This window comes from Anarrhichthys ocellatus, unplaced genomic scaffold, assembly GCF_004355925.1.
Source record: "Anarrhichthys ocellatus isolate YVR2014 unplaced genomic scaffold, GSC_Weel_1.0 scaffold15, whole genome shotgun sequence".
Taxonomy (NCBI): Eukaryota; Metazoa; Chordata; class Actinopteri; order Perciformes; family Anarhichadidae; genus Anarrhichthys; species Anarrhichthys ocellatus.
The window spans coordinates 7,138,108-7,156,767 of NW_022280045.1; the positions used below are offsets into that span (position 1 = coordinate 7,138,108).

General features: G+C 43.4%; 1 protein-coding gene across 6 annotated transcripts in view; it reads left to right on the forward strand.

Annotated features, from left to right (window-relative positions):
* Nucleotides 1-1,637: 1,637 nt before the first annotated feature.
* Nucleotides 1,638-18,660, forward strand: part of kcnn1a (potassium intermediate/small conductance calcium-activated channel, subfamily N, member 1a) — a 47,658-nt gene continuing 30,635 nt past the window's right edge. For 4 of the 6 annotated variants that reach the window (XM_031854553.1, XM_031854556.1, XM_031854555.1 and 1 more), the window contains exon 1: nt 1,644-3,610. In XM_031854553.1, the coding sequence (XP_031710413.1) occupies nt 2,330-3,610 (1,281 nt within the window). In that variant the 5' untranslated portion in view covers nt 1,644-2,329. Of the gene's footprint in view, nt 3,611-18,660 lie in introns of all 6 variants that reach the window. The other 2 variants (XM_031854554.1, XM_031854557.1) reach the window with 2 other exon arrangements.

Genomic DNA, 18,660 nt, shown 5'->3' on the forward strand with positions numbered 1-18,660 from the left:
GGGGGGGACAAGACGGAGAGAAAATGTTGGTTTGGCATTCATAGCCGGTTGGTGAGTGAGTGTTTGTGTGTGTTCAGGAGTTGTAAAGTTTGATTTAATTATTAATGTGGAAGCAGTAACATTGCTTCCCAAACTAGCAAATGAAACTCCATCTTGCCAAGGAACTCGCACAGGTCACAGTGATCAATTACTTAATGAAAATGATCAGGTTTCTAATGCGGCCCTGGCCAGAGATCCACTCCAAATTCCTGCAGTACTTCACGTGGCTATAAAACAGTGTACCTCAGCTTTCTTCCAGTGGTTAGGCAAAGTGTGCCACCGCTGCAGTCTTTCTGTCAAAACTCCAAACGGCTGAACCAGCTTTAAGGAAAGGATTATTACTTATTAAGAATGGCTAATGCATGATATAAAAGTTGGCTCCCTTGCCATCTCTATCCCCTCCTGTCGCATTGGCTCAGCCTCAACTTCTCTCTCCTGCACTAAAAATGTATATTTCTTTTGTCTATGCTCATATTTTCAAATACTGACGTATTTTTATGGAGCACGAAAGAAGCAAGCATGTCAAAGTCTATCTTAATACAACACTCAAATGACTATGTGTACATTGTAAGCGCTATAGGTTGTAATAATTTCTGTTCTCAATACTGGCTGTGAAGACACAACTATGTAAGAGATGGGGGGACAAAACCCACGGTCCATTCCACAGACACAAACATGCAGCGACCAATCATGAACCTGAGAAAAGGTGTGCATCAAGCAGTTTGTTCCACAGAGAAGGACCAAAGTATCTGAAAGCATTTTAAAATTGTGCTATGGGCATACAGTTCACTTACTGAGAGAACCACCACGTGATGACCTGAGAGGTCTGATTAAAAGTTCAGCTGAAGCCACAGAATTTGAGCAGCTTCAGCAGTCTATGAGTTTACTAAATCAAGGGTGTATCTTTTAGTCTTTTTTTAGTAACTCTTTAATATCCTCAGCAAGGAACCAGTGTCAAACAGAAGGATTATTGATGCAGAGTTCACCTACATGGCCAGTATTGATAGGAGGAATGTTCGCAACCACCAATAACTTCTTCAATGTATATATGGGCATTTTAGTATTGTTTCAGTATGGTAAACCAATTAGACAGACCTGAAGAAACGCATAATTTATCATTGAATCCAAGTTCTATATTATCAAATTGCTAATCCTCACAGCTGCTAGAAATTTCTGACCGACATGTGATGGACAGTTGTCCATCCTCTGGCTACTTGACACCACGACGGAGTCTATTTTCGTGGTGTGCGTCCTAACTCCTTCAGCACCACGGACAGCGCCGTCTGCGCCCAGCCTTTCTCTCTCTCTCTCTCTCTCTCTCTCTCTCTCTCTCTCTCTCTCTCTCTCTCTCTCTCGCTCTCTCTCTCTCTCTCTCTGTCTCTCTCTCTCTCTCTCTCTCTCTCTCTCTCTCTCTCTCTCTGTCTCCATCTATAGCCGGTTTCCTTTCCGCTGTGACAGTGAAGCCTTTACCATGTTATACCGGGAGCATGCAACAGCAGCGAGCAGCGGCTCACACGCACCAGGCTGCGAGCCGACTGCAGGCTCTGCGTGCAGCACCCATTCTTAATATTTCTGCGTGGTAATACAAAACCATGCAGGCATATTCTGCTAAATTATTAAATACCAGACTGCAAGGCTCTGGCTATATAGCATGAGGTAATCGTTACAGCCCTGTTTGTTTGATGCGTTCCTGTGTGCCAACAAGTGGAAATGTGTTTTGGAAATATAGATATCAAGTGTGTGTTTATTGTCCCTCTTGTAATTTTTTAAAATAGTGACACTTTTTGGGCATCGAACTAGGATAGAAGGACTCACTTAGAGTTAATCATGCAATAAAGTGACGTTCAGGATATATCTTGACAAAGCATACTGTTTGAAAGGCCTGTAGATCTGTTTCGGTGACGTAGCTGTAAAAGTGATTTCTTATGATGGGTGGTTATATGGCAACATTGACAAAGTCGATCTATTGGATCCACAGCGGATTAAGGCGATCGACCATGAGAGCAGGATTTAAGCACCTGTCTATGTCTCAATAATCCCATACTTGTAATATCTTAACAGCCGAAAGGAGCGATCGATCCGCTGCAACCTGTATACGCATAGCAGGCGATGGACAGATATTCCGTCGAAGGCGGTGTTTTGGCTTTACAGTGACGTTTTAAGGCAGGTCTTGGTCAAACCTACCAATGATACAAGTCGGTTCTATTCTGCTGGGACTGATCGCAATGAGCGGGTGTCGGAGCTCTGCACGGCAAAGGAGCAACCACAGCGAGACGAGGCGACTAAGGGGATGCGGCATCGGTACGCGGGAGCTGTCCATCAGCACCACATCCCCGACGAAAAGCAAGCAAGCAGCAAGCAGAGCCGAGACCCAGACGCTCCTGTTTTCAGCCTGCCGCCCCCGCCCTCTTCTCACCACCGAGACCGCACTTCGACTACCGCCGCTCAACGCCAGAGCCTCCAGGAGCTCCCGTGTCTGAGCCAGCCCTCTCGGCGACCTGTTCACAGCGGCGACCCTCTACCTCTGGCGAGCCACGACACCGCCCAGCGACCTTCCCACCGAGCCGGTGAACCCAGCACCGGGCAGCCGGTGCACCTGCAGCAGGATCCCTGGGCCCCGGCCGGCTCTCAGCAGCAGCAACCGCCGCAGTCGGAGAAGCAGCCTGTTTTTCCGAGCTGCCACTGCAGTTTTTCCGAGCAGGAGGCGAGCCTTTCTCAAAACCATCACCATCCTGCCGATCCTCTCCCACCGCAGCCCTCCCCACCTTTTCCGCCTCCTATACCGCCGCCACCAACGTCGTCCTCCTCCTCTCTGCTGTTTCCCCGGGAATCTAAAAGGGGGGATCGTCTCCAAAGGAGTGCCAATAATTACCAACAGGCAAGCATCGTGGAACGCTGCAGGGGAGGAGGAGGAGCAGGAGGGCACCGAGACCACAGGCAGTTGTTGCAGCAACAGCAGCAGCAGCAGCAACAGCATCAACAGCACAGTCATTTAAGACTCCAACAGAGGGACCCCTCCCCTGAAGGAACCCGTGCAAACTCGCAGAAAGGGGGCTCTTTAAATGTATGTGAGTCAACCGAGGCTAACAGGAGAGCATTCGAGTCTCAGACTCAGGACCTGCAGCAGCAGCAGCAGCAGCAGCAGCAGCAGCAGCAACAGATCCCACAATTACGAGCGCAGCAACAGCTACTGGTGGGGAGCAGCTTGCCTATCAACTACTGCGCCAGCGGCTCAGGAGAGCTATGTAGGACTCACCAGGCTCCACTGCTGCAACAGCAAGAGCAGCAGCAGCAGCGGCAAGGCGCACTGGGGCTCAGTCCCCAGCGTCCGCAGCACTGTGAACAAGACCGCAATAAGTCTGGGAGGATCACCGCGCAAGGCGACCAGGCGCAGCCACACAGCCGCGACTCCCGCGTAACACCCCCGGTAACACAACAGGCATACGCGGGGAACTCGTCTGCGACTGGCAGCAACAGCAGCAAAGACAGCCCCAACTACGGCTCGAGCTATCACCTGTGGCCAGAGAGCCCGCATAAAGGAGAGGAGAGGATACGCATCGACCTCCATAAGGTAGATTTATTCACATTTTCTCTTGCGATATCGGAGCTAATTAGACTCTAATGACAAAAAAAAACAAACTGGCCTTAACGTTTTTCACTCAATGACCACGCCTGTCAAATTATTTTTATTCTCACATTCTCCTATGTGTACGGTGTGCACGCGCGTGGTATGTGTGTGTATGTATGTAAGGGGGGGTATTTTAATCGTCATTCAGTTTTGGGCAGCTTCTCCAAAAGCGCCTATGTAACTACCGCACATGTAACCCAATGCGTGATATATCTTATCCAACCTGGCGTTTGTTTAATTTGGTCACACAAGGCGCATGCACGCACAAACGCGAACACACACACACACGCGCGCACACACACCTGTTCCATGTTGCAGTGTTGTTTTGGGGAGCCCACTGAAATTGTTCTAATGAAGCTCCCCGGCAGCTGAATTAAACAAATCGTGTGTTGTTTCCACTGAACCGAGGGGTTCAGTGGAAACAACAGCTGGTTTCAGTATCTTGGCTTCCAGACACCGCTCTGACATAACGGTTAGGCCTGTACCTGTCGGCGTGAGCAGCTCCTGGCAGGGTGCTCACACTCACTTTATTTGATACAGTAGTATGTGCTGAATGTATGCTTGGAGAGCTGCTCTCAACAGTCAAATACATTGTAAAATGTGTAGTATATATAATATGTATATAGACGTCAACCTCTTAGGAGTTATTACATCTGGCCAAACAACTGACAGCAAGAAAATCAAGATGACAAGCATGTTGGATAATAAGATAAAACATTCTAAGTGACAACAAGGATGAAAACATATTGGGGGGGGGGGGAATAATATCAGGTAAAAGAAGCTAACATGGCCCTGCAGACATTTAGATCATAGGTTAAGTGAAAGTGGTAACAAGTGGGAAGGTGTGTGTCAGCATGCATGTGTTTAAAAAAAAAAAGAGAGCGAAGGAAGACACAAAGAAGAAGAAGTTTAAAGCAGTTTGCTTCAAATGATTTACAATCTATTATTAATTATTAACTGGCTGATTAATTGCTGCTAACCACTGACGGATCATTAATGTAGCTTCCGGAAAACTCATAATAAGCATGACAAATCATTATCCTGTACATTAGCTAATATTTTGTTGATAAATGAGTGAGTTTAATGTTCTCTCCGCTTAGAGTTGAAGAATTCATCTTTTCGGATCTTGCAGATGTACCACAAAAAGCTAAATCAAACATGTCAAAGTACATTGCTGTTGATTCTAGCTGCTAGCAGGAGAGGAATTGGTTTTAAAGTGCCACCACTCATCTTCCCTGAGACATCTGGTTGGCCAAACATGGTTAATTCTTGGTCATACCAATGAACCATATGAACATTTGAATAGGTGTTCAGAATCGGAACCGTTTATTGCCAAGGCATGTTGCACATACAAGGAATTTGACACTTGGTTGTGAAAGTAATCATCCTTATTTTCAAATGAGTAGCACAGTTGTTTTGTCCTCCTCGAGCATTTCCTCCAGGTGCTAGATGTGAAGTCTTTATATCGCAGGATAGAAAAGGGGAAATAACGGGAGGCACTGATGAGGGTGCAGCATCTAAATACGAGCACCGGACTCCTTTTTAAAATGCGGCAGCTGTCTTCAGGGGCTGAGCTGGAGCCGGTAGTAAAAGGTGGTACATCGAACCACCTTGACATGACTGTTCTGAACTTGGCTCAATTTTGGAGCGTCAGCAGAACACCCAAACGATGAAATTTCTTCTATTTTTTTCTCGAATTTGTCACCATCCTGTTTCAAGTTAAAATCACAGTTTGTTTTGCTGAAAGGGAAGCTAAATCCAAGACATGAGGTGAATTAAGAAGAGTGGAAATGTTTTCCTCTAGTTCCACAATATTGATCGGACACATATTTCCAGAAATAGGGTCTACCACTTTGTGTTAGAGCATCTTATAAGAAGTATAGTATCTAACAGGGCTTCATTTTCTTCTGATCTGCTGTGTGCACTGCATCATAGACGCACCAAGTTAATGGTGTCGTATATTGTGCATCACCAATAAAATAAAAATGCATAATATCCATACATCTTCCCCTATAAAGTGATATCTGTGAAGAATATAAGGATGTTGTGACACCATTATAAAAGCCCATATTGTACTAATCATAGAGTAAAATGATAGTACAAAGAGTCTTTGGTAAGTCGTAAAATAGTCCCAGTGAATACTCATTACTGTTTAAGGCAGCTGGGATTTTAACAAGCTGCAGGATTGTTATGTCTTTTAAATCCATTCTGGTTATTATACTGGGAGATTTTTTTCTCTTTTCCAAACTGATCGTGATGTCTCTGATGGCTACAGGCCCAAAAAACACCAAAAGCTGGAAAATGGTCAGTATACAGCTGGAAAACCAAGCATGAACACAATATGCAATAGTGACCTCTTATATAAATAATTACAATGGCAATGTAACTTTAGCATCATAATTATCTGCAGCTTTCAGGCAAGTAATTTCCACAGTAAACTGGACATTAATTTACGATACAATCTGAAAGGAAAACAAATCTTAGAAGTACTCCCAGGACAGACTGTGCGTAAGTATCAAACCTTTTCCACTCGCTCCGATCCGACTGTGCCAAGTATTTTGATACGGCTAGACACGTTGATCCATCCACGGGTATTTGCGGCATCGTGGTTACATCTTATTGACTCGCCCTCAATGAGTCAGCCCCTACCCCCGCTCCCATTTGAAATCCCTTAAACAAAACGCTTGTGACAGAACAAGCCTAATAAAGTGTATACGATTACAGTATCCCTGAAACTTGATACCCAGCCCACTGAACTGATGGCAGGTAGTACGATATTGTGTCCTGCCTCAATGACTTTGTGCTTTGAAAGGTGCATTGCTGCTTCTATTGTGATAGGCTGTGTAAGTACTTTAATGCCTGCCACTTACTGCCATGGTGAGATCTCCTGCATGGACAATGTAGTATAAACACCGGTGGATTTGCTGTCGTCTTTAACAAAGCTGCATTTTGAGGATACGAGGACGTCCTGTTTAGCAGAATCCTGTGATTGATAACTTTACTGTTTGTCAGATTTGGTGCCATCCAGGGCCACAAATTATCAGGTTTTTTAGTTTTTTATGGCTCCCTCCTCGTAGTCGATTAGTTGACTAATTGCTGGTTTTGGTCGTAGTCGATCAAGATTTCATAAGTCGATAAGTAGTTTTTATGCATTTTTACAAGAAACTCATCAGCACATCTCTGGTAAACACAAGATTTACAGTGGTGATTCTTTGGGGAGGAACTCGGTTTTACAGATCGATTAGTCGACAGAATCGCACGAGTGTTACTCTGCAAGAAATCCACCAGTAGAATGAAAGTGCACTTCCTTTAGTTTGTATTGTTTGTGCTTTCTCGGTGACAAGATGGACCAAAGTATTGCAGCGCTGCAGTGAACAACTCTTTTTCTTTATTGCTTAATCAGTTGATTATTTGTAGGAATCAAGGAATAGTTTGACATTTTCGGGAGTCCGCTTTTTTGCTTCCTTGCTTCCTTGCTTCCTTGCCAAGAGTTGGATGAGAAGATTGAAATGTCAAACTCTTTCATTAATCAATGAATTTGGCAATTTTATTGATTTTATTTATTGATTGTTAAATGAAAAGGAAATAGTGTAAAGTCCTCGTCACCAACTGTTTACAGTTCAAATATGTATTCAATGTTGGCAGAAAAGTAAGAAGCAAGTCATCGTCTGGATCAGCAGAACATTTGACATTTTTCTTTGTTCTGAATCGTTGACTTCACATTTTCATTAATCGACTGATCATTTTAACACACACACACACACACACACACACGTTTTGCTGCTTTCACCCAGATAAAGCTTATATTTTAGTATTTCATTTTTCTCAAGTTTTCTTCAGTTTTTCCAATATCCAAGATGGTTTATTCCAAGTAAAATCCAGAGCACTCATGTTTTTTTCCTCCTGTCTAAATTAAGGAAAATGCTGAGGTAATTGGGCTGCCGGCGCTCTTTAGAGAAGTAATCTTATCAGTCGTGTGTTTGTGTTGGCTTTGCAATAACGCTGAGGTAACGTCGAGTGCTTGGGTTTGAGAACAATTGATGTCGACAGATGTGCTTACAGCGCTATGATTTACCAGCGGGCCTATGCCAGGAGAAACATTATGTTGATTTAAACTTTCTCTGTCGGTCATCTTCCTGTTGTTACAGGCCCTGCGTTTGTTTTACTCTCATTAGGCTTCCATGTCTCCACTGCCCTCTGCGTTCAAGTCCGGCAGGGCAGCCAACACCTTGAAAGTAAACACACCTCACTAAACCATTTAAATGTCAGACAAGGGGCAGATCCGAGTTCACATCCTCTGTATTCAGCGGCACTGCTGTCGACCCCTGATAACGCTAACGATTGTATGAAGAGAGGTATTTGTTGGCTGTGGGAGCCTCTCAGTTTCGGCTGCAGCTGGCAACACACAGGCAGTAAGTATGAACATGAAGCTCTTTTAATAATTGATTGCTGTTTTCCCTATTTTTCTTTTTTTTTGTCTGCTGTGTTTAAGTGCTACGCTGCTCTCCTGCTCTGAAATAGATTTGCGTTTCCATGTGTGTTGCTATGGAGAGATCAGCCTTGTATTGTTGTAGCGGTCTCTCTCAGGGGTGTTGAGTTTGGTCAAGGAATCGTGTGTAGAACAAGATCAATCTTTTGAATTTACAATCCGTTTCACACATGCCTTTAACACTCGTGTAATACACACGTACAGCATGGGCTTGCACACATTTCGACGTCACGTACACACACACACACACACACACACACACACAGTGAAGGGTACAGCCAACACAAACACTGATGTTACTGTAAGTGGTGTTCAAATAGTGCTCCACTTGATATAGTTCATTCGCTTTGCGTTTCATTTGAGTGAGCCTGCACAAGGAGAGGTGTATTGAATTACTCGCAGTCCAGTTGAATACAAAGAGTGGAAAGAAAGAGTGTTGGGGGTTTCCCTCAGTCGCTGTGAGCCTCGCTGCGTACTTACTCCGCGGGTAGAGTCACAGCATGGCAGATGTTTACGCTCTGCCAGCAGTCTATGCAATTTGTAACCTGACTGTTCGACCTCTCATGATGTTTCCCTTTTTCTAATGTGTGCTGTAACTCACAAATTCTCTTTTTTTTGCCAAGTCCCCACCAAGGCTCTTTGCTTTAGAAATGACCGCAGTTCATTTATATGATAATTCCTGTGAGATGCAAGCCAAGGGATGCCAGACATATAATGTATCACCTCAATGCATATGCTTTATGGCTAATTAGGTTATTGATCTGAGGCTGTTCCTGCATTAGGGCACAACACAAAAGAGAATGAGAGTATGAGTAATGCAGCTGCAAGCAGATATTTGTCATTACGATGCTGTAGAGACCCAGTCCTACAACGATGGCTGCATGTGTGTGTGTGAAGGTGCAGGTGTGTGTGCACGCGCACGCGACTTTCCACATATCTTATATTATTGCAGACGTGCAAGCTCATTGAGTCATTTCAATATTGCCTGCTGGCTGTTTTCAAATGTTTGTTAAACACTGTGTTTGGTGGGAGTGCAGAGTGCAGTAACGAGATGTGAGAGATGTGTGATTTCATCATACTTTGCTCACACAATCGACTAACGCTTCGCTTGCAGCCTGCCCTTGAAAATGCAAGTTTGAAAAGCTTCTCCTGCCATTGTGAAACTCCATACAGATACGGTGTTTGGTCCGTATGTGCGCTTGTCGTGCATATCAATACATGTGTGTTTATTTGTGATGAGTTTCCTGCTGTGCCTGTGTGCATTATCCCCTCCTCCTCCTCCTTATCAGGTCTCTGTGCCTTCAGGTCAGCGTTTGACTACTGATCCCCTGAGCTGCTGTACTACTTAATTTACAGCACATGATACACAACCGTTCCACTGTAAAACTCAATCACAGCCTCCTCTGGCCACTGATAAATATTCAATGAGGAACAAAAAGCCTTAGCTGATCCGCATCTAGAGCTACTCTGCCTTCAGCTGTTTATAGAAAAACCCTAGTACAATTTGTTACCTTTATACAAACAAAACACATTGCAATGGGAATTCATATTTAGCCCAAGCTCTAATCAGGAGGCCTCTGTGTGTGTATGTATGTTTACTATATGTGTGGTATATACAGTATATTATATGCGCGTGCTTTCCATTGTGGCTCTTCTCCAACACGGAAGCTTCGCAAATAGAAACAGGCGACGAGTTGAATGAAGCTGCTTTCCTCCAGCTTTGTCACTCCCCCCCCCCCCCTGTTACCTCAAATCACCCAGCTGGAGAAAATAAAACAGCCACGATGGATATACGTCTCCTGAGGTTGACTACAAGCGATGTAAACTGCAGTAAAACATCTGTTCCACTGGGCATATTTGTGACATATATATATGTGTGTTCTGCTGCCTGTGATCTGTGTGTTTGTGCACATTTACATGCTCGTTCCTACCTGTGTTTGTGTGTAAGGGAAAGAGAGCGAGCGAGTGAATGAGTGGGAGGTGAGCTTTAGTATATCATTATCATGTGGATGCCACAGTCTTGTCTGCAGATGGTAAAGGTCACATTACCTGTATTGCAGCTTCTAGTCATGTGGAAGAGCCTCTTCTTCAGGAATCCCCCACTGAATCGCCGTCCGTCCTCAGTTTGAGTCACAACATCGGAGCTCCATGCTTAATTATGCATCTGCAGTCGTGTTTCCAGAGGGGGGAAAGTACCATACAGTATGCGTTAATGGGTGGGAACATGTGTTTGCGGCCCATAAAAAAAAAAGCATTGATTTTTACAACAATATAGAAATGCTGTTTGGATTTATCTTGGTTTAGGAGTGTTCACACGGTGCTAACATGAAATGTAGCACCTCGCTTCCTCCCTCACTCTCCCTCCTGTTTTTTTCTCCACTTTATGTTTAGCGGTTTCTATGGTGTTCGGCACCCAGCGAGCTGTAGTTCCTATACAGCCGCTCCTGCCTCCATTATCAGCCTCCCTCCGACTGTTAACCCCTTAATGGGCCAGCGGTCTGCGCTCTTCGTCTTTTATCACTGCCGTTTTCTCTTTAACCCTTTCACGAACAAAGCAGCCTTCCATCTCTTCACTTCTCTTTCTTTGAGAGTCTATTTTCGTTGCTGCTCCCTAGCTTCTTCTTCTTCTTCTTCTTCTTCTTCTTCTTCTTCTTCTTCTTCTTCTTCTTCTTCTGTCAGACTGGGGGGGGAAAAAGGCTTTTTAAAAATAGAACCAATCTACACTAAAGGGCCCACAGGGCATTAGAAACTGCTGCACTTAATTTCATAACCAAAAATAAAGAAATCGCAGCTGAAGGCAGTTAGCACACTTCCCAGAACTTTTATCATGTGAGACGTAATTGAGTTAAAGACAGCTAATCTTGACTGAAGTACAGCACGGTGTGGTGTCTGGTTATGGTTCACCTACATGAAAAGAACATTACACGTGGTGCAGGAAAGTACAGTAAATACATCTGTGTGTGTGTGTGTGTGTGTGTGTGTGTGTGTGTGTGTGTACGTTACATTTGCGTCTGTGGGTGAATACAAATGTGCCGCTTTTCCAACTGGCCTTTGTCTCAGTTCACCAGAGAAACGGAGGGTGTTCACAGCCAGATAAGGATATTCAATTAGAAGACGGCTGCACTAGTCGGAGCATGCTGGAGCCGGGTGACGTATGGTAAGGGCTTTCTGTTAGTGTGGAGGAGCCACGGAACCTGATATCTTCTCATTTCTTCTTGTCACTGTTTCAGTAATTTTGCCACTGGAATGTCAAACATATCCTGTCTGCTTCATGAGACATCCGTTTTATTTCCTGTTTTCTCACCTTTAGAAATGGAAAATGACTAGAATACAATGGTTTTTAGATTAACACAGTTTGAGGTTAAACTTTTTTTTATGTTGGTGTATATTCTCACATAAAACTGCACGTTATGTTATTCAATGGTGTATTTGAAATTGACATATTCTCTGAGATATTGGTGACGATTCACTTTGAACCTGAAATGCTAAAGAAAAGAGAATTCCTCTGATTCCCATCGCTCTCTCGTCCTCTCCCGCTCGTGTCCTCTAGCTTCTCCTGTTGGCTCGTGTCCTCCTCACGTCATAAATCTCAAGCAGGATGTTTCCAGGCAATTCTCCAGTCAATCTCTACTGAGTTTGTTGCGCTATCGATCTGTCCTGTGCTATAGGTTGTCCTGGCTTCTCTCTCCTCTATTGATGTTTTTGCCTCGGGGAAAGAAAGAAACTGTCTCGGTCTGAATTTACAGAGGGGCTCGTTTTCAAATGACTTAAAATCACCTCGCAATGAAAATAGAAGCTGTCGGGCAGTAGCATGTATACATTGATACTTTTGTTGGATCTCATGAGAGTGAATGAGGTTTGATGAGAGGTCAAAATTGTGGGATTGTAGAGTGGTTCATGTGGCACTTAAGGGTGATAATCTCTGTGAGGAATTTATGGCCTCTGTTTCCTGTTGGGATGTCAAATAGCCGCCAGGGGAACAGGGTCCTAATGAAGATGGTTTAGTCCTCTGGGTCCACATAGACTAAGCTGTATTTCAAGCTTTTGTGGTTTGGTGTGTTTGATGTGTGTGTGTGTGTGTGTGTGTGTGTGTGTGTGTGTGTGTGTGTGTGTGTGTCTTCTGTCCCTGACCACATGCATTATTGGTTGTTTTGATAAGTGGGTTGAAGTATTGACATGCGAGGCCGTTTAGGTCATACATCATTCTTGTTCTCAACATCATAATGTTACACCACACTCTCCTTCACACTACCATGCCGTCTTACATGTGCAATCACTAACTACATATGTAGTACTTTCTGTTACACACAGCTATCCTTACACGCATGTGACACTCTGCCATAATAGTATGAGAGGATAATTGTACATGTCAATGACAACGGAGGGTATCTACGTGACATGAATGTACACTGAAGTGGCTACAGTTGCACCCTCTCACACTATTTGTCTCACACTTTCACCACTCATATGGTTTTATCCTCGAACACATATAAATACACTCGTATACACTCGTATACTACAGTTTCTTTTACATAGACATCACCATTTCTCTCTGAAATGATTCTCTCTCTAATAGGTTCTTATCATACTCGCACACAGTTTTATCTCATCGATACACGACTATGAAGTATGTGTCACTAAAATGTATTTGAACACATAATTTGACTTTGTATTTGTTAACTTGAATAATTGCATTCAAAGACTAAATCTGAATAGCATAATTTGAAATTGAACATATTAGTTTGGGACTGAATTCCAAATAAACTTTGTGAATGTTATATTACAAAATTAAATTGCTCTGAAGCTGTGTTTGAAGTCTCTATACTTCCACATTGAGCTCTCACGATTCAAATTCAGTCCTTTCATTTTCGTTTACTGAGGCACACACCTGGTCGTTGAGGAAGATTAATCGAGTGCAGATTCACAGAACTCTGCTCCGTGTATGTTTTGATAGTTTGTTTATTGGATTAAATGCAAAGTGGCAGAAACGAGAAAATCTCATCCTTTCTGTTGCCTGGCGACTACTACGCTGGGAGGAGATCCTGCGGCTGCGTCTAACTGTTAAACTCTCAAAGTTTGCTCAACAAACTTTCTGTTGCTGCCGTTAAACAGGTTTGACCAGCCTGATCTCACAGAAATGAGTGAAATGACCACGATCAAATTACTCGGTGGTGGCAAAATAAAGTAATGGCACCAGGAGACTGGTGTCCAAGTTCTAAGGGAAACCAAATGTCAGTGTTGACGTATTTAAAATCACGTAGGCCATGAGATATGAGAGCAGTGCAGAGCAGCGGCCATGATCTAACATGCACTAAAATATGCCCAGCCATAACTATGTTTTTATTTGTGCCTGAAACAAAGAATCGGTGTGCTTTATAGCTTACAATGAGCCCTACATATCGACACAGGGAGCGGGTCCTCTTCACTGAGTCCGCCACGTTGCACCGCCATGTTTCTACAGTAGCCTAGAATGGACTTTTTCAAGAAACCTGAGGGCCACCGTAGTTCTGTCGACATACTTGTTAAATTGCAGTAACGTGAGCTGCAGAGTAAAAAAGCAGGGAGCTGCCAGCTGCCATCTGAGTAGTGTAATTATTTTATAGATGACCTCTGAGCGAGGAGGACCTTCGTCACCACGGTTTTGGCAATACTGTTGATTAGCTTTAGAGAGCTGATTAGTGCAACAGCAACTTTTCACAATGGTGGAACTAAAACGACAAATGCTTTATGATTAAGCCAATAATAATTAGGATAGCAGCCTAATCGGAATAAAAATGTCACGTAACGATCTCTATTAGGAAAATCTGGTCCATTACAAAAGACATTTAAATCTATTTTAATTGAGTGGTCCCAACCTTTTCTTAATATACTTTCTTCTCACGCTCACACACCTTAGTGAGCTAAGATGTTCTCTCACGGAAAGATGCTGCTTGGACTCTTCGACTGTTGTGTCATTTATGAGCATTTTTACCACTTGTGAGTGCAAACAAACTTACTGGGCTTTAAGTGGCTGGCTAGTTATGTCTTTTTCTGGTAAACCATCTTTGCTTAAGTGACATTTACCTGTTTCTGGAATATTCTGCTACAGTAAGGGCTGTGGATGCTTTCTCTATTCTAGTTTAATGACCACGGTTTAATAGTACTGTCTGTGGAAAGCAGCAATCCAACAGCGACGTTAAGAGATGGATGAGGGTCCATCTTTGTCAAAAGTTTGCCTTTTGAGGAGTGATTGATTGTTTTTAATCCATGTACACTATGTATCACTGGATTTCTTTAACAATTAGGAAAACTTAAATACACAATGATTCAGACGAAGGAGTGGATCTGCAATGCGGTACTTTTTGTCAAGGTTGAAAGGAGTAATAAAGTTGTCTGTCCTGTATTGGACTACGTAGCCTCTCTGTTGTTGTACATTATCGTGTATGTTTTGAATATGTGCCTTCCGCAGGATGTGATTGGTTGATGTCTTCATTCATGGTGTTGAAAGCTCAGAAAAATCCCTTCTTCGTAATGCGTAATATTTTTGTTCTGTGTGAATGTACTCTTGACAAAAACAACAGTTCGAAAATATATACTGATGTGTGAATTAATGAATGATTAATTAATCTCGGCTGCCAGGATCACTCTATCCATTATGGCCTTTTTCTAACAGCTCAGCCCCATTCATTTGCTGGAAATTTAAATTGTTTCTAATGAGGCAGTGGGTGTCCCACAGGGAAAGTAACCCCCCATCAATTCTAGCCCCAATCTCCCCAGGACCTAGTATACGAGACGCACACTCACACAGGTTCACATGCAGTAACCTTGTTGGGTCCTAATTATAATAGCATTGTGTCTCTGTTGAACACAGCGAGTTATTAGTCCTAACAAAAACACATTCCCACAGGCATGTACCAATGTCCTTTTTCTCCATTGACTTTGTGGTTGAGAGAGTGAGGGAGGCAGAGCTCTGCTAGAGGCCAAAAAATATCTCCGTTATCAAGCTACTATCACTGCATGTTGTGTATACAGGGAAATTTGCAGAAAGTCAATTTTACACTTTCCAGGATATAATCTGATATTTATTTACTTTTTTAATCTAAATAGCCCATCTATACTAGCTGTTGTATTCAGCTACAACCCTGCAGTCATCATGCATTATTATTTGTTTTGGAAGGAGACGTTTTTAGAATTACCTTTCAGTTTTGTAATGTAATGTACAGACGGTAATATTACTCTCTTACAGTACTTCTATTTGACTTTCTGTTGTATTACTGTATGTTTTTTTCACTGTAAAATACACAAAAAACTAAATATGTCATATCATGTTTCAGATGACTCATAGAGTGACTGTGATCTTTAAGGGATGCCAACACTGAACTAAACATGAAGGATATCATCTGGTTTCTGCTGTGACTTAGTGCTATTCTCCCATATTTTAAGTCTAGTTATTTGCCTCCTTAAAGGTTATAGCACCCTGAGGTGATTGCAGTGCGGTGCTTGATTTTCTTTTTTTTATCATTGTGTTGTCAAAATTTATTGTGTGTAAATTTTATTGTTGCCTTTTATTCTCTTGCTGAGTTGTGTTGGGTCTTCCCTCTGTGGATTTCCCTATGGACACTGATAGTAATGGACGCTGCTTTGCAGACCTCTGTCATTTGCAACTAATCGTCCTCACTGAATGACGGTGAGCATTTGGGATAGCCTTAGTGTTTAAGGTGGTGGTCATGACACCATGACACTTGGGCTTATTAAATATCCTTGGACCCTGCCACTATCAAGACTCATTAGTTCAAAGCACAACACTTTGACACCTGAAACAGGGGTTTGTGTCTTGTGTCATGTGTGTGTTTTCAGGTTTAGGCTTCCAAAACACCTCGGTTAAGACGAGGAAAAGATTGTCGGTTTAGTTGAATATGAAAAGAAAATCATCGTGGCCTTTCTCATGCTTCAAGTCAGTGTTGGCATTTTCAAGACATTCAAGACGATCTGTCCCTAAGCTTAACCTCAAGTATATTGAGTAGTCCAAACATAACCATTGTACTAATTATTAGTGGTCAGGAGCCGATACTGTAGGGAGAACAAATGATAAACGTTGCAGTTATGTTTAATATAATCAATACCACGCTGCTTCGGGCATCATTATCTTTTTAAAAACATGTTTGCTAAATTATATTATTTGTATATGAACATAGATATTATATATATATATATATATATAGTAATACAAGTAACTTAACCTAAAATCAATGGGATCAGAGTCAAATACCACAATATGTTTGTGAATATAATGTGTATATGTTCATTTAACCCAAGTAGATCAGCCAGATGAGTCCAGGAGATTATGATATTTAGGCGGAAAATCAACCTTCACAATTGCTGTATTGTGTGATGTTTGCACAGCTTCTATTAGAGCTACAAAGTTCTTAAATGCACCAAGAGTAGGCCTACCCCTGGATGTGACGTCTGGTTTATGTGATCTGCCAGCTGTATAAGAAGAGCGCCTCCCTAAATTGTCAAGTGCTCACTTTGGTCTGTGGCAGCATTACTGATGTTACACACTGAGCATGGACAATATGCAAAATCGTACATGAGTAGATGTGGGACAGAATGTTTTTGAATTAATGTATGAGGTGGAAAACACACTTGGCAATGTGCTTTCCATGTGCTTCAACAGACGTGGTCGGGTCTTGTCCCACGCACACATCACGTGAGCTGCTCATTTTAGGGCTCATCGGGCCGTTGTCACCACGCTTGCTTGTTTGTACAAAACATGTGAAGTCGGCGCAAGAATATTCTGTGAAAACTCTTTGAACGTCGGCTCCCTCTGCAATCTCTAGGACTGCCGTGTCTTCATGAAACACTTACAAAAGCTTCGACTTATCCTGCAGAGGGGCAGAAGCAGCCATTATTTAACAGCAGACATCCCTCCAGAGATATAAGGACATGAAGTATGGGGTGATAAGACTCGGCATGCAGAGGCTCACCATTTCCACGACTGCAAGGAAATAGCATTTCGTCTAAGACACTGATAAAGATGACACATTTTAATTCATGCTGTTATCCCTGATACATGATATGTACCCTTATGACACTCATTTTTGAGCATTAGAGGCTCCAACGTGTTCGCATTAAATATACATTGTTTATTTCCATCACTGCAGCACACAGAGAGCTGTGATGGAGGCTTTTCTTTTATGAATGTGGACCTGCAGCCCACAGGTTTTCCTCCGTCTCTACCAGCGCTGAGTAATGATCCACATGCTGGTCAGGGATGGACGTTGGAGCCCTGATGCCTGCTGGCCTGTCAGAGAAATGTGACAGTGTCTAGTGTGCAGGGACAAACTGGAGAGTGTAGCCTGCAGCTCTCAATCACTCCAGGGGCTGGCAGAGACACCCACCGGGAGCGGTCTTTCCTCTCTTTCATTTATCTCTTTCACCCTCTCCATCTTTCATGTTTCCTCAATTTCTGCCTAATTTTGCCGCTCTGCCCTCTTCCTCGTTCTCTTTCGCGTTCCTCCTTTCTTGTCAGCCTTGTCGGCATCCGCCCGGCATTCGCAAATTTTACACGCTCTCATACACGTGGATCTTCTCAAACAATTCCTCCTCGCGCTTGTTTCGTCACTACACACTGTCTGCGTCAATATTCGACCTAATCCGGGGCCTGGCTGAGGCTCAGCTTATTCAACTAGCACACATATGCACACATACACCCACCCACCCACATGCAACACACACATAATTAAGCAGACTGGCACCCACGTACACAAACTCACAAACACGCAGAATTGAACACATTTGATTTTCTAATGCACAATTCCATTTTTAGGGTGTATAAGCCTCTAACACTGCAGCACAGAAGCCCCACACAACACTGAAGAATGTGGATTTTCTATTAGATTTGAGCGGGCTGGGGAGAGAGACAGAGAGAGAGGGGGAGCAAGGCAGAGAGTTGCCTTCATTTAATCTGTTCTGCACTGAGGCTTTTCAATTTGATTATGAGGCTCCATTTCATACAGCCTGGATGCTGCGTGCCATTCAAAATGAAATTGAGCCGTCGGTCGGCTGGACAAGCAGCCTCCCCGTGTCTCCTCTGTGGGGGCATCGGGGGACGACAAGGGCAACGCTGGCCCGCCGTGCCCTTTCCAAGCACTGTTTAGTCGGGTTGCAGGGGAAATGCGAAAAAGCGACAGAGCTTGGGTAGCTGGCTAAGTGGGCGAGTGTGTGGAATTGATTGAGGCTGCTTTGAGGCTTTGGAATGTGATGTGAGGACTCCCGCTGCAAAGTCTGTGAAGGACTCTTACAGAGGAAAAAGTCAGGCATACATCTTGGTATTTTGTCTTACTCCTTCAATGTGCCTGTACAGATGTTCTCTCGCTCTTATTTGTCTCTCGTTAAGCTCAGTTGTTCCCTGATTAGAAACGCACACAGTCTCTGTTCGTGCAAACTGACTGGTGGGGCGGTCGCCATATTTAGGTCAGTCCTGACCTGGTGCCATGACTACTGATCCCCAGAAACGAGTAAC